Consider the following 16,766-nt stretch of genomic DNA (forward strand, 5'->3'; position numbering starts at 1 on the left):
GAGTGTGTTTGAGAGAGGGAGTGTGTGTGTGTGTGTGTGTGTGTGTGTGTGTGTGTGTGTGTGTGTGTGACTGGTTGTGGGGTCAGTTGTCAAGTGATTGTGAGTCCGTGAAAGGCCATGTCCATCATCCTGACTGACAACCCTGCATGTTTTGTCTTTCACCGTCCCTCACTAGCTCTTACACACTGTCACACTCACACACACACACACACACACACACACACACACACACACACACACACACACACACACACACACACACACACACACACACACACACACACACACACACACACAAAGTAAAAACACATCATCAACCTGTGATGGGGATGTGCGGCCAAACCTGTGTGAGTGTGTGCCCGTGTGTGCACGTTGGTGTGTGTATTTGTCATGAGGTTGACATGTTGACAGGTCTGCTCCACCCTTTACTTCTCCCAGCTGCCATCTGATGAGGTTGAGTGATTTTCAATGGCTTTTTTCAGCAGAGGCTGGATTGTGGATGTGCTGGGAAACAGAGGCACTGGAAGAGCTGATAAGGCTTTCAAGAAATGACAAAAGTCAACATTTTTAGAGGTCACAGAGAAAAGAAACAACGGGTGGATGGAGGGGATGGGGGATATCTTTCCACTTAGCTCTTTGTCACCAAAATGTAGTCATTTGTCAGTGAACCAGCAGGGGACACAAAACAAAGGGACGCAGCAGGAGAGAAAGTTTGTTTCATAGCTTGCCAGGCTTCATAGGTGACCAAGATACAGTTTCTAGGTGGATGATTTGAAGAAATTTGAGGCAAAGGAAGGGGGGCTACGGGGAAGGGTTAAAGGAGGTGAAGGGCAGAGAGAGGGTGGAGGGAGGAGAAGTGGACAGAAAGCGAGGGAGGAGAGGGTCACAGGAAGGGTCAGATTTATTTCCTGTGCGCTGCAGATCCTGATGATGGTCCTCTCCGGGGTCACACGGGGCTTTGGCTATACGGACTTCCACAAGGGAGAAGGCCAATAGGTCTCCACACACACGTCTGCAAGCACCAGTGTGTGTGTGTGTGCACATCCTGGCATGTGTGTGTGTTTGTGTTTGTGTGTGTGTTTGTGTGTGTGTGTGTGTGTGTGTGTGTGTGTGTGTGTGTGTGTGTGTGTGTGTGTGTGTGTGTGTGTGTGTGTGTGTGTGTGTGTGTGCACCCCCCGCATGCACAAGCGGTCAAAGATTTGGTCACCATCTGCTTTAAGGTCTCCAGCTCTATTTCACATCAGAGGGAATTGGGGTTGAAACCTGATTCAATTTAATTTACTACACTTTGAAGTTTGAATCACAGTACGTTTTTTTAACATTCAGCCGGTGTAGCTCAGTGGTTAGCTCTGTCACCTCACAGCAAGGAGGACCTGCGACTGTGGGGAGTCTGAATGCATTTCCTTTCCAATTCCTTAGACATTCAAGTCAGGTGGATTGGAAGAGCCGGTATTTCCCCTAGGTATGAATGTGAGTGTGACTGAATCCCAGTGTGCGGGCTGATCCCTCAAAGACTTATTTACATAGCCTGAAGAGCTCAGAATGTTTAGGGGGGCTCATGAGCTCGGGAGCATGGGTTTAAGAGAACTTGAAAGGCCGTAAAATAAAAAACTCTCCGGCAGCTTGAAGCAATAAATGTCATCAAGGAAGTGATAGGCTGCTTAAATGAATACATTTATGTCAAATTATGACAAACGAGTGTTTCTTCATAATACCTTCCCTTGAGTTACCACCTCTGACATTCAAATACAGAAGTGTATTTGTGTTCTGCTTGCTGTATTAATTAGTGATTTTACAAGAAGAAAAAATTACAAATATATTTATTCATGTACCAAATAGAACATTCTGACGTGTAATGATTTTCATTGTATCTGTGATTAACTAAGGATGTCTTGTTTCTTCCTGCAGTCCCATAAATAGGTATGGTGGCTTAAAAATAATTGGGGTTAAATGAAAGTTTGGTGTTGATTTGCTGTGGGAATCCAACCTATGACCCTCCTGTCAGACTCCTGAGGGACCTTGAAAGCCCCGGGTTCAGCTTGTGTCAGCTGTTTTGTGGTCATTTGAATAGTATTAAATTAGTGTGAGAACAGGCGCCACTTTTTAAAATATCAACTGAACGGATAAAGGCATTTAGCTAGGTGACCTTAGTAGAAGGCTGGTGTATCCTTTTTTGCTTATTGTAAAAAGAATCCCATTCAAAACCCAAACCAATGCTGTCTTTCTATAGCATTCTCATACCCCAAATCTGATTCATTCATAAACAGGTCAAATGGTATGTTTACACTAGTCTCTTTGCCCTCACCTGATTATGAGCCTAATATCACATTTCTTAAGTGTTAAATGACTTTAGGATTTCAATCAGCGGCACAAATCGCGTTATCTCTCAACTAATCTCCTCTTTCAATCTCTGCTTCTTTAACAGCGTCTCCTCACCCAAACCACGTGGGGCGAGCATGTCTAAAGCTGAAGGTGTATGTCAGACCTCCAGGTAAGTCATGCTTTAACTACACACACACACACACACACACACACACACACACACACACACACACACACACACACACACACACACACACACACACACACACACACACACACACACACGCCTTGAGACCCAATGCGCAAAAAGGTCCAGATTGGCTATCAAAGTAAAATTAGAGGGGAATAAGAGGTCTGATAGATTGCCCCGGCAACACTCTCTGCTCTGATTCACAGGCCAGCCAGGCAACACGTTAACACCTTTCACTCACACACACACACACACACACACACACACACACACACACACACACACACACACACACACACACACACACCACACACACACACACACACACACACACACACACACACACACACATTCACACATATGAGCACACACAAGTGAGCACAGGCGCATGCACACAAAAGCACAAAGTGGCATACGCACTTCACATCAAATCACATCACATCACAGTGGGTGTGAGGGAGAACTTCTGTCCTTGTAGAAAGAAAGCAGGCTGAAAGTGCTCCGTTAAAACGTTGCTGGCTGCATTCGCTCATAAGAAACAAGAGAGCAATCTAATAATAAACCCATCGCATACTGTAGAAGCCTAATCTAATAATAGACACTTCATATTTTTCTTAATAAAATTCTCCTTATGCATCAGGCTTGTGGAAAAAGAGTCTTTTCTTCCAAACAGCATGCAGCCGGATAAGATATACTCTTTTGAAAATAGCTTCCTCTGACAGTGTTGGCCTGTGATAGTGCCATTTAAAAATAACTCAAGAATATATGGGGAGCAGATTGTGGCGCTCCACTTACACCTGCCTTATCTTAAAAAATCTACCTGTAAGACTTTTCAAAGGCGGATTCTTCCTCATGAGTTTTCAACCGAAGCCTGACTAAAGAATCAAACCTGGCTAGAAACACGTCTCCCTAGATAATGACACGGCTTTGAAAATCTTCGTGAAAAAGGATGAGTCGGCCTTCGCAGATTTCCAGACTCAAATCATTCCATCTCTCGCTAAGGGGGAAGGAAAATCTCTTCTCCTCCGTAATCACTGAAACAACATACGTTCTTTTATTCTGTCATTTGGCTCCTCTGTGAGATTCTGCTTTTTTGTGCTCTTAAAGCAATCTGTCTGACATGCAACTTCCGTCTCATCTGTGAAATATTGTCACTGGCGGAGCTCAGAGCACATGTGTGTGAGAGGATGTGTGTCTTTGTGTGTGTGTGTGTGTGTGTGTGTGTGTGTGTGTGTGTGTGTGTGTGTGTGTGTGTGTGTGTGTGTGTGTGTGTGTGTGTGTGTGTGTGTGTGTGTGTGTGTGTGTGTGTGTGTGTGTGTGTGTGTCAGCTGCTGCCAGATTCTGAGCCTCTGTGATTAAACTGTAATTAGGTTGGTTAAACCCCCTGCAGAGCTCAGTTGCTGTCGTCTTCTCCCCCTTCCTCTCCCCTCATCCCTCTCTCTCGTCTACTCCCTGCCATTTTTCCTGGCTTTTGAAGCGTGAGAGTTTTGTAGTTTTTCACTCCATTTCCACATCCCCCCCGTAATAGTTCTACTTGTCTACCCTTTTGTCTTTCTGTAAATCCACTCCCTCCTCTATTCGCTTTGTTTTAGATTGTCTTGTCTTGGTGTCTGTCTGTGTGTCCCTCTCAGTTCAGATGTTTTGTCGTTTCTCTCTTTTTCTGTTTCAGATGGGTCGGGATATGATTCTCCGGAGCCCTTCTTGACTGACGGAGGTCCGTGCCGGAGGCCAGGGTCCGTGGCCCTGTTAGCTGTTCTGGCCTCTCTGCTCCTGGGAGTCTTCTCCTGGCTGTGACCCCTCTCCCTCTCCTCCTGGAGCTCCCACCCAGGGTCGCTGGGCTGGGCTGGCTGTCCCTCTAAATCCACCACCCCTCAGGGAAGCCCTCTGTCTCCGTCCCCCCCTTCCCCCTCTCCCACCTCCACCTCTATACGACCACCAACCACCCCCGCTGCCAGCCCCCTCTATGGCCCAGCCACGGACACCGTCCCCCGGCCTGGCTGAGAGGGTTGGGGCTCCAGCTGTGTGGGAAGCTGTGCTCCATCCCTGATCCCTGAAGTCTGGGTGGACCAGCGACTCCCGGCTGAAAAACACAAGGGGAATGACTCTGCACTCATATCAAGGGGTCCTTTTGATTTGTCTATTGACTCTTGGCCACTGATGGGGTAGATGTAGCCGCGGCTATGATTAAATTTGTCCTTCCAGCGCAATTCCTATCATCCAATCACGGCAGGATGCATTAAGCGATAGGCCTGGATGCACAAAAATTGGATTTTTCTCACATTGCTATCCCATTGTCAAACCAAGAATTGGAAGTGGCCAAGCTTGCATTGTAATTGGAATTCTATACTACCTGGACCAGGTCCAAGTACAGCGAGAACCAGAGCGAACGTGTAGAGATGGAGAGGAGGAAAGTGACCTGGCCTGCAGAAAAAAGAAAGGGTAGACAATGTGGGTACAGATTTAAATAACGACGGCCATATGGGAAATGTAATGGTATATGTGTTTAGACTCAGTTTACAGCAGTGTGATATAAAAAGCAAACAGTTTGACTTTTTTTTTTTGTGAGACGATACACATTTAAAAGGACAAGTATAATCATAGCCTGTTTCAGAGGGAGGGTGGGGTGTGTGTAGTTCTGGGTGGGTTGGGCAAGGTGTATATTTTCTGGTGGGATGTGTTCTGTCTTATTCATGTTTCTAAACAAAGCATTTATCACAGCCTGGCTAGCACAGGTGTATTCAGCACTGACTAATGTCGATTGGGTCGGGTGACTTTTGGAACCATGACTTTTTCATGTATGAATGTACCACTGGTCACCCACCTCTTTGTCTTTCTGTATTATTATTATGACTGTGGTCACTTACAGTACCTTTGTCTCGGACTGGCTCTGGGTTTTTTTGAGGGATGGTGTGGGCGGGCAGGAGGAGAGTGAACGAAGACAAACAGGTAATAAAAGGAGGCGACACTCAAGTTGCATGACCACTGTGAAACCTTCAGATCTCGTTTGTAATGATGATATATTTTTTCATGGGGGAAAATCAGAAACACCCTGCTACCGCTCTCGTGCTCTCCCTTTTTTCAGACATCAAAAGAAGGAATAATCAACCTCTCTCCTCACACCGTTTCCTCTGTCTGGCTTTCGGTCGTTGATGGATTAGCTTGGGCGTGAGATAAATGGACCCACAGGGTGAAACTGACTGGAAATCAGCCCTCGGAGCCCAGGCTAGATCACAATGGACATAAATACTGACTGAAGCTGGTCCTGGGTCCGAGGGTTAAACCAATAAGGGAAGCGCATAGACTGTGGCAAATGAGGCGAAGTGTGTGTGTTTGTGTGGTAGCATCACAAAAACGCGCATGCACACACACATACAAGCACACGAACACAGTCTTTGATAATGGGACGGTTCCTCTGAGATTTTTTTGGAGCATTTATGGACATGACTATAAAGGGAACTGCACAGAGAGAGAGGGATCGGAGGAGAAAGTGTGTGTGTGTCATGGGACTGAGACTTCTTTAATGTTGGGAAGTGAACATTATGAGTAAGCACTGTGAACACACACATACATACATAAACACTTGGCAACCATTGTACAGATACACACACATACAGGCATTTGTAGAAAAGCACATGCAGATCTAGACATTTACAAAGACATGGCATGCACATACACACATGTACAAACACACACAAACAAGGGGAAGCACTTCCTTCCACGTTTCATCTTATTTTTGTAGCATTTAAAATCACTGTTAATTACTCCTGTGTGGGATGCAGTGATGGGGTATAGCCTGTGGAAGATTAAAAAAAAATGTGTTTTCTCTTCTTCTATTCCACTGATGCTGTCCTTCTATCGTTCTTCTTCTCTGGTTTGTGATCCATGGTTGGTAGTGGTAGGATGCCTCCAGGTCTGAGCGTCATGTATGAGTTTGTCTCCTTTTCTGTTTGTGATGTTTTTGTGGGAGCTGACCTCAGTCATTAAAGTCAGTCAGTCAAAAGTAAACACAGAAGTCAGAGCGAGGAGAGAAACACACAAATAAAGATTGTTTTTTTGTCTACTCGAAATAATCCAAGTGAGTGGAATTTCTTTAGCCGAGATGTGAATTAATTTTCATTTGATTGGTTTTTGTTTTTCTTCCCAAAGGACACATGATTGTATATTCATATATTAGACTGCACCTTGACATTATTTTGCTCAGTCTATCTTCTTCCGACGTCTAAGTCTTGGGATGGTGAGCATTGAGCTCTGCCAGTCAAAGCATGAAATTATTCAGATGAAATCACTTTCTCCAATCTTCAGCTGTTTCTCCCTCAGTGATGTGACAGCTAATCTGAACTGCTGACAACATGGAGGCTGAATAGCTTGATAACCTTTCGTCTCTTGTTTCCATCAGATTTCCAGCAGTGTGGCCTCAGTGATGGAAAAGAACCAAGTGCATTTCCTCAAGAACTGTACATACATATTGTTTACTTTACTTGAGTATTTCCATGTTCTGCTACTTCATACATCTGTTTCACTACATTTGGAGGGAAATATTATATTTTAAACTCAACAAAATGTACTTTAGATCTATAGTTATGATTGACTTTTCAGATTTTCCTTAAAAAAACATATGATACGAGATCTTTGTTACCCGAAATTGTTACACAAGTCCCCAGTTTTTATTCTAGCTCTGTTTGATATAGCCACAACATTTCCAGTCTCCCTCTCACTTTCATTGGTTTTATAAAAGCACAAACAAATATTTTTTTAAATACACATGATGAGGTTTTAAAATACACTGTTCAAGATTTAACATGTTGTTATCAACAGTTTGGGACTGTGACCACTTACGAAAAATCGGTTTAGTTGAGGCACCTGTCACACTTCAGATGCAATGCACTTTCATTGCAGAATTAGCACCAGAAACTGTTTATCTTAAAGTCCTAATATTTGCATATAGTGAGTAAAAGTGTGCATGATTGTTTTTTTTTTCTGCTCAGTCTGGATATTTGGTGCAGTTGGACAGAAAGTTGACTAATGAGTTGTTAAAATTTCCACCAAAAACATAATTACCCTCTAATAATTTCATACTGTTTAATTGTAATCAATGTTTGAGGCCCAACGAGGTAACATGTTTCTATTATTTAGAGAGAAAAAAAGCAAAAATAAGAGAAGAAAGGTATGCAAATGTGTGTTCCAGCACTGTCTCTTTTTTTTTACCTCGTAATTCCTTTTTCTAAATAATATGTCTGTAGTTGTACAAAAGTAGAACTTTAATGTAGTACTAATTTAAAGTATTTCTCCATTTTGCCAAAACTTGTATGTCAAAAGTCAGATGTCCTTGAGCAAGACATGGAACCATTAAATTATGTTAATGCCTAAAGGCTTAATGTCCCAAAAAATTGCATATGAAATGTTTCCTCTCCTCTTTGAGCTCAGTAGGTTTTCTTTAGATCCAGACTTGAATAGACAGATGGACAATAGACTCTTACCCCCCATTAGGGCTTGCACCGGCCAGTGCTATAGCTTGAAACATTTATCAGTCCTGTTCTGAAAGCGTTATTTGAAACCACTGAGTTGCCGCTGGTGCAAAAAGAATATCAGAAACGTTGTTTTTGGGGAAAAGTGAGGCGCATGAATAATAGATGAACCTTGGCTGTCCATGTTTGGCCCTCCAGTGAAAAGCGGGCTAATGGCTATCGATGTCTCTGGTTTCCATCAAATTGCTTCATATGGGAGCCCAATTCAAACGGAGGAAGAGTAGATTTCAGTGAAAAGGAGACGAGGGAATGAAATTATCTGTGAATATAGAAACGCACGCTTGGTCAGCCAATTCTTCGCCCTGACAACTATCAGGTACCAGTGGGATTGGCCTAACGTAAAATTAAGCCCCATCAAGCGTGGCCTTGAAAGCTTCCCGTGTCTCAATCCTTGTGAGAGGAAAGATGGATGTGTGATCTGACTGGAACAGCGCCAGGATTTAACAGATGTGCTGCTTCAAATCATGGGAAACTGCTGATCTGGGCTGTGCCAGTGAAACACATGCACACACACACACACACACACACACACACACACACACACACACACACACACACACACACACACACACACACACACACACTGTTTTATCCCCATGTATTGTCTTCTAGATCTTATTAATCACCTGATTATTCAAGCTATTTTCATTGGCTGGCGTACACGTGGGAAATTAATTGGCGAGAATACATTTGGCCTATAAGATGTTGGTTTTGGCAACAACCAAAAAGAATTGCCAGGAAATGCAGATGGCGACCCCGCTCCGTTCTTCTCCTCTCTTCATCTCTTTCTGTGTTGATTTCTCGCTCTCACTGACACATTATCGGGCTATAGGCTAATCTATTCCTCTCTACCCTGTATTTTTGTCTCCTCGTATTCAACTAACTGGCATGATTTAGGAATTATGGAATTAGGGCAGCGCTCTATTAATGAGGAACTGCATGATGAAAGAACTTGATCCTGAACGTGCCATCTGTAGTCACTATTACACATTCTCTTAATCTATCACTCTTACTCTCACTACTTTCTATTCTTTCTTTCCTCTACTTCCTTCCCCTCTCGCACTCTCCCTCACACACACATCCCCTGTCAAACACACTCACATTATAATTGTAATTACAGAGGAAGTACTAATAGCTCTTCAAGCACTGTTGGATGTGGCGTGAAATGGTGAAATCGCACAGCAGGAAAGTTAACTATAGACCACACACTCATGCATAGGAGTCCAGATGGACCGTGTGTTATTGCTGAATAATGCATGCTATGTAGACTCTATAAAAGATACATGGGTAGAGAGAGCTGGGCACCATTCAGGCACAGTGTGCAGTTCAAAGAGGGCGTCTCTGGAGCATCCCTTGTGCAAATTTGGAGTTGTTATAAAATGTTCAGCTTGTAGGTATTAAGCGATAGGTGACCCAACAGGGACACATATTTAGCTGGCCTTAGAGAGGGTAACAAAAAAAAACACTAGGCTTTTAGACATTGTCAGTTGATATCTTGGCTGGCACTCTGCCCGGTGTCTTTGCAGTCACCTTGAATGGGCTTTGGTGGTTTAAACCATAAAACTTTGGGAATTACACATTCAATGCTAGAGGCTCGTATTTCAGAGCACCTCTCAGAAGCACTATGAAAAATATTCAGCAGCAGTCTATCTTCATGTAAAGTAGAGGGGGGAAGGGGAGGGGGAGGTCTGGGTGAAGGGTAAATGCTGCACTCATGTGGGGAAAATGAGCAGCGCCTCTTTCCTCTGGAGTCATATGACAGGACATGCGCACGACCATGTGCTGCATTCAAGAGCTCATAGAAAACTCCTTCCTCTGAGAATTTGTTTGAATTACAATTAATCCCCAAAAAATTAGGCCATGAACTTTTCTCATATTCAGTACTTCCCTTTTTGGTGCTACTTTTCTCCTTTTAAGTACACATTTGACTGTAGCATTTTTCATTGCGTGAATAGTGCTGTTTGAGTTAAGTATAATATCTGAGTACTCCACCATTACTTAGTTGCAAACTTCCTCCGTATTTATAAAGCCAGTAAACATTTGCTCGGCTTTGGAAATCGCGATATTTCCTACAGTCCATAAAGGCACCACGCGACACACTTCGGGACGACCACACGGTGAAAAGCCACTGAAGGAATCCAGAAGTTACCAAGTTCACATACCGTGAAGAAGGAGGAGTGACCAGCTGGTTTTTAATAAGGGGAGGTTTACCTGTAAGTATTGACTCCCAAGATAAATATCTGTCTTCCTTTCGCCTGTCAACATAGTTGTTCGAGTTGTGGCAGTTGACAGGGAAGCGGAAGTAGCTAACTACCCAGCTAGCCGCACATTAGCTGGTTTAACGAGTTCTCAACGGATACCTTGTTTACAACACTACAGAAACTTTTCAAACAATGTAAGAAAACCTTATATGCTTTGACAGACACTTCGGCGTTGTTCTCTGTCGTTTTCAACTTGTTTTAATTCAGTTTAAAAGTGTCATGTTGGGGAGTTTACAGTCACAACGCTGGTGTCTTGGGTGTGGGACACTGTGTTTCCTTACTTTTATTATCGAGCCTAAAGTCACCTGTTTTTCAAGTGAACCTCGTTAAATACTTGCTCAGCACTTTACTGTTTTCCTCTGCTGTTGAGATAACCAAGGACAGGTGCAGTGGTGTAAAGTAACTAAGTACATTTACTCAAGTCCTGTACTTAAGTACAATTTTGAGGAACTTGTACTGTACTTGCGTATTTCAATTTGTTGCTTCTTTGTACTTCTACCCCACTACAATTCAGAGGAGAATATAGTACTTTTACTCCACTTCATTTGTTGTATACCTTTTTAGTTATTTTACCGATTTGGATCATTCTTAATGAGACTTTAGTTACACCTGGAGTAAATTCATAATCGACCCTGGAGTATACAAAGCAATAATAACTAGCTTTACCAGCTTGATAAACACATTGAATATATCAATAATTATAATCAAAACGTATAATATATTATACTGAAATGTGCCAATCTGCATAATGAGTACTTTAAGTATATTTTGATGCTCATACTTTTGTACTTTTATTTGAGTAACATTTTGAAAGCAGGACTTTTACTTGTAACAGAGTATTTCTACACTCTGGTACCTATACTTTTACTTAAGTACAAGATCTGAGTACTTCTTCCACTTCTGGTCAGGTGTGTGTGGACACAGTATTGCATATATTTAAATGAAACGATGGAAATGATTAACAATATCATACGTGTACCTATTTCTTCCATTATGATTGGCTGCTGTAGTAAAAAGAGTTGACGATTTGTAAAACCCTCCCACACATAATGCTATGAAAGAAATTAAACGTCATGTTTCTTTTATGTTTTTCCTGTACAGCATGATGTCATTGACCTTCCTTCTGGCTGTTTGTTATTGTAACATTAGGTCAGCATTATCAGTAAACCACCCTGCCCAAAACGTTTCACACTTAACCGTAATGGGTTGTCATCAATGAGGAGTGGGTGTTGGGGAACTGTTGAAAAAGTAGCCTTTTAAGCTTGCTTGTGAAAAAAGATTAAGCTGGAGGATATGCATATAGAAAGATATGAATAAGAAAAGATGTCAGTGTGTGGTGTACTCACATCTGGAGGAACAGGTTTGGGTAGAAGAACAAGAAATGTGCTTCCCTGTTTGAGCTATTGTGTTAAGAAACAGGCTGTTGGTGCTGTCAGGACACTTCAACATGAATGTCCTATAGGCTTGGTAAATGATTCTTCTTGTGGCTGTGAACACATGTAAAGTGGTGTCAGAGTCTAGGGTTGTTATTGGGTGTGATGTGTGAAAACATATGGCTTCCTGTTGTATTATTATGGGCTCAAATTGCTCAGGGAATAAACAGATCTAGTGTTTACCCGTGTATGGCTAGGCTGTAACCTTCTCATCAGTTTTTCATGAGTATAGATCAATATTCAGCGATGGAGAGGTTTACGCTTTACTGGCACTTGTTATTGAAATGTAAGTGTTGACATGTTCATCTGCTCTTGTTGTGGTTTGACATTTCAAAATGAAGCATTGTGTGTAAATGAGTTCACCTACAGTGTTATGGTGGTAAAAGCACATCAATATCTTGCCAAGTTCAATAATCGGTTAGAAAAGCAGTCGAGCCTGTGTGAACCGAGTGCCCTATTTGCAAAAAAGCAGAGTCAACAACATTAAATCATCTGAACTGTCTGCCAAGTAGACTTTCCCTTTTCCCTTTTTGTTTCTATCTCAGGATGTTTGGTTGCTGCAGGTTTGAAAGGCAACTCAAAGTTCAGGGGTCATTTAGAAAAACAGGAAAATGCTACTTGAACTTTTAAAGGAAAGAGTAGACCGGAGAGGAAGAAGGGAATACAGCTGTTTCCTGATCTTTAAAACAAAACAAAACAAAAAGTCCGAGCTTGTGTTTTATGACTAACCACGTCTTTGCTGAAACGTACACTGTTCCTGCATCACAGAAAAACCAGCTCAAGTTGTTTACTTTGAATGATCTCTATCTCATGTTACCTTGTGCACCAAAGGCTGACATTACACCGGTGTATTCAGTGCACGCTGTGACGCTGGGCTGCAGGAAGATCACTTGATGCGCAAATCAGATATAGTTAGGATTTGATCTGCTAAACCTCTCTGCAAGGTAGCCTAGATCATGCTGTGATCAGAATGTTTCCCCATGGATTAAAACGCAGTGAAACCACACCCATAGCATTGCTCAAGTTCTGTCTGCTTCCATCCGTCAGTGTAGGGGTTATACCTGGAATCCTAAAATACTGGCCAGGATAACGTCGTGACATAATCGTCCGATCCTTACCTCTAATGGCGCATTTCCACTGCAGCGGGTAGCCCCGTTTAAGCGTCCTTAATCGTCCTCAAGTGGCCAGGCCAGTTTTTGGTGGCCTTTCCATATAGCGTAGCAACGGCTAGCGGGTACTTTTTCCCTCTTTTTCCAGCCCCATAAAATCGTGGTTCTATCAGGCCAGGGCTGAACTAGTGACGGCAACACTCTCGACTGCTGATTGGTCAGAGAGAATCGTCTTGCAGCATTTTTATACACAGCATTTTTGTAAACGGAGAAGCTACAAAAATGGCGACGTCAAAGAAAAGCACACCGTGGTCGACCGAGGAGGTGACGACGTTACATCTCATTTGGGATGATAAAATCCAGCGGGAGCTCGACGGAACAACTCGAAATGTGAAAGTGTTCCAGGATGTCCCAGCACAGATGCCCCGCCCACACTGCGTTGCTACCCCAGGTCCTAAACTGTAATGGAAATGCGCCACGGCCTCGGACGGCCAGCGAGGCAGCCCAAGGCCTGAGCGAGGACGCTTAGGGACGCTTAAACGGGGCTACCCCGCTGCAGTGGAAATGTGCCATAATAGGGGCTTTTATTCTGATCCACTTCTCTTAGTTATACCTTGCCTGAACTCCAAAGTCTACTAAGAACAAAATGTTAAATTGCACAACAAGTAGCCCTTAGTGGTCAACCACGATGAGCACTTCCTGCTGCTGGTTAACGGTGAAAACCTCTCAGCGGCACTTCCTCACATCATGCCCGCTGTGCTGTGGTACATTTTGTGCAAGATCATGACATCTCCATTTTAATCAAAAACATAGACTCTGCATGGAGCTATTAAGTGAGGATGCAATTTATCCTAATGTGATTAACTGTGGGAGTTCATTCCACAGGAAGTCACATGAGATCACTTGTAGCCTAGTATAACTAAAGTATCTGGGCTTTCTTAAAACTAAAGCTTTCTTTTTCTCACCGAGAACTTCTAAGGCCCCATTTTTTTGTTTTACTTTTGAGGAACAAAAGTTAATGTCTTCACCATTGCTCTTTAGCCGATTCAAAAGCAGATTGTATCACCTCTGCTGTTACGCAATCCCCTTACAGACCTTGTGAGCATGTAGGCTTAAAAAGAAACAAAACGGCTCATCATTTCATGCAATTTACGGGGCTGTATGAAATGAAAACTAAAATGGTCATCCAAGCTTTGTCATTGATTTAGTTTCTTGTTCCTTTTCTATCAGCAAGCGTGTGTCCAGATTCCAAACACTCTTCCAGGGGAATGGCTCAATTTGTATAGGTTTTGCATCTCCTTCTTCCCCCTGACATCAACATGTTGTTTTCATGCAGTGACATGTTTGGTCCTTTTTAGAATAGTTCTCCAAATTAATTTTATATGAGTAACCCTCTGGATTAAAGTGTGTCCACTACAGAATGCTCTATGTATTCAGTCTTAATGTAAAACTGAATCTAGGTACCTTTTACCAAACATGTTTGGCGTGTGTGTTATTAGATTTTCTAAACTACCAAATATTGATCTCAATATAGCTCTCAAGAAAACAGTATCTATTATCCATAATTAAAACATTGAATTGACATCAAGCTAATTATATCTCAGTGCTGTACTTTGCTCTTGGTCTTTCACATCTTTAGAGTATCTTTTTATAGTTGCCTACAGTCAAGCTGGGTCTCAGGTTTGTTTGAGTCTTGGAGTTTTATGATAGCCGATGCCCACTGATGGGATCTCTCTTAATCCTCCTCTCTTTCAGGCCGCAGAATATCGAGCTCGGAGCAACGGGGGGAACCTCCAAAATGGACAGCAGCAAAAGGGAAGACATGAGTGTGGAGCAGATGACCACGAGGGCCAACCAAGTGACTGACGAGGTACTGAGACACACGCGTGCACACACACACACACACACACTACTTACTTACTTACTTACTTCTTTCTTCCTTGAAGCAATATTCTGTCCAAAATCGTTCAGTATCGCTAAAACTGTATTAGTACTTGCTAATGCTCAAACTGCGCAAGCTACAGACAAAAGCTGTTGAGCTCAGAGTATTTGTGGATAATGTGGCTGGAGTGTTTTTTAAAAGTTTCTATGGTAGATATTTTTTAAACCTTTCTTTGGGAAAACTTCATTTTAATAGTCAATCATTTCTAACTGATTCTCTTGGACATTTGTTGGAAAATAAAAACAAATATATTGCTCTAACTGTTAGGTGTCCAATTCATTCATCTGCAATGCGACATTAGTCCGAACAGTCTTATTAATATTCATGAAAGTTAAATGTCAATCTCGATAGAAATGAATCACAATGTTTGGCCTGCGGGAGTAACTTAGGGAATACAAATAAAGGTAAAAGGTAGCAGCAACAAAAATGCTGGTTCTTTTTCTCCTCGTCCTCCATGGTGTTTGTATGTGAACTAAGCTCAAATCAAGGCACAAAGGACGAGCTGAACATGCAAACATTTTGATTTGTCTAGTTAAAAAATGTATTGTAATATGTCCAATGAAGGTTAGACTATTACATTCATAATGAATCAATATTTACTTCAGTTTAACTTGAGCTTTTATTCAAAGGGAAAAAATATCTTCGCTGCCAACTTTTACAAAACACTGTTTCCCTTCATTCTGGAAAGGGAGATTTTGGGTGGAAATCCCTTTTTTTTCTTTTTTTTATTCAAGACAAAATTAGTGATTTTGCACACATGCTAATTATGCACAAACAAACAAAAGCAATCAGGACAATGGGATTGTTGTTGCGACTAAGGAAATGCTGCGAAAACTAAGGGAATAGTTTTAAATTGCTCTTTTAATTTGAATCTCATGATATGTCCAACTACATGTATAAAGCAGCAGCCAGTTAGCTTAGCTGCTTAGCATTAAACACTAAAGAAGGAGAGGGAAACTGTTAGCCTGGCTCTGTCTAACGGTTAGTTAATAAAAGTACCCCATGCAGACATTAGAGCATAAAAAAATCCTTTTAAAGGTCACCTATTATCCAAAATCCACTTCTTCATGTCTCTTCTACATCAACATGTTTCCCCTCTGTGGAAAGAGACTCTGAAAGTTTCAGGTAAAAATATTCTCTCTCTTCTTGTCCTGATCCATTTCTATAAAAACCTGTCTGAAAATGAGCTGATCAGATTTTGGCCACTTTATGATGTCATAACGATTTTTTGGCTTGTGTAACCAATTAGCCAATCAGCAACCAAGGTAACCCCCCCCACCCTTTACCTGAATCTCCTCTAAGAGGACCATTGAGTTTCTTTGTAACAAATATCTCTCGAGGGGCGTGGGGAGGGGCTCCTTACTTTCGTCTAAAGTAACAGACAGAAAATCAGCACTTTTGAAACAGGGCTGAAACAAGGGATTATGGGGTAATGCTACAAGATTGTTGGTCTTCAGGACAAACACTTCGAAGACCATGTTTGTACTATATATCTGAGACCTGTATATATTGATGGAAACAGAATATAGGGGCCTTTATTTAACACACATAATCAGATTATCATTGTTGTGATGTATAATCATTTCAGACATGCCCACGTTGAGACCCGAACATTTGACAAGTGTGTCATCCATCTCTAGGGGAACATCAATTACCAGGCACATATCATATTATCCTGGGGTCTTAAAATTCAGTAGCATGGAAAGACAGAGGGTCTGTAATTAGACTCATTGTGTTCACAGTTGATTATAAGCCACGCATTACTTAATGGGAAGTCTGTGTGTGTTGTGATCGTGTGTGTGTTGTGTGTGTGGCTTTCCACCTATTTAGCTTTAGCTCCCCTTTTCCCCTTCTGCGCTTTTGACAGTTTGAATGTTGTCAGCTATATCCCCAGGATATCCAAGTGTTTTTTTATTCAAGGAGATAATTGTTCATCGGCACCCCAGGTATGATTCAGCATTCTGATCAAACGGAGAAAACACCT

General features: G+C 42.1%; 2 protein-coding genes across 2 annotated transcripts in view; both read left to right on the forward strand.

Moving 5' to 3' along the window:
- efna2a (ephrin-A2a) overlaps positions 1 to 4,943 on the forward strand; it is a 47,794-nt gene extending 42,851 nt beyond the window's left edge. The window contains exons 7-8 of the mRNA XM_010778640.1: positions 2,426 to 2,491; positions 4,182 to 4,943. Of these exons, the coding sequence (XP_010776942.1) occupies positions 2,426 to 2,491; positions 4,182 to 4,306 (191 nt within the window). The 3' untranslated portion in view covers positions 4,307 to 4,943. The remainder of the gene's footprint in view (positions 1 to 2,425; positions 2,492 to 4,181) is intronic.
- Positions 4,944 to 15,333: 10,390 nt separating this feature from the next.
- LOC104951904 (H(+)/Cl(-) exchange transporter 7-like) overlaps positions 15,334 to 16,766 on the forward strand; it is a 3,360-nt gene continuing 1,927 nt past the window's right edge. The window contains exon 1 of the mRNA XM_010778641.1: positions 15,334 to 15,346. Within this exon, the coding sequence (XP_010776943.1) occupies positions 15,334 to 15,346 (13 nt within the window). The remainder of the gene's footprint in view (positions 15,347 to 16,766) is intronic.

This window comes from Notothenia coriiceps, unplaced genomic scaffold (assembly GCF_000735185.1).
Source record: "Notothenia coriiceps isolate Sejong01 unplaced genomic scaffold, NC01 NC01_scaffold00019351, whole genome shotgun sequence".
In the NCBI taxonomy this organism is placed as follows: Eukaryota; Metazoa; Chordata; class Actinopteri; order Perciformes; family Nototheniidae; genus Notothenia; species Notothenia coriiceps.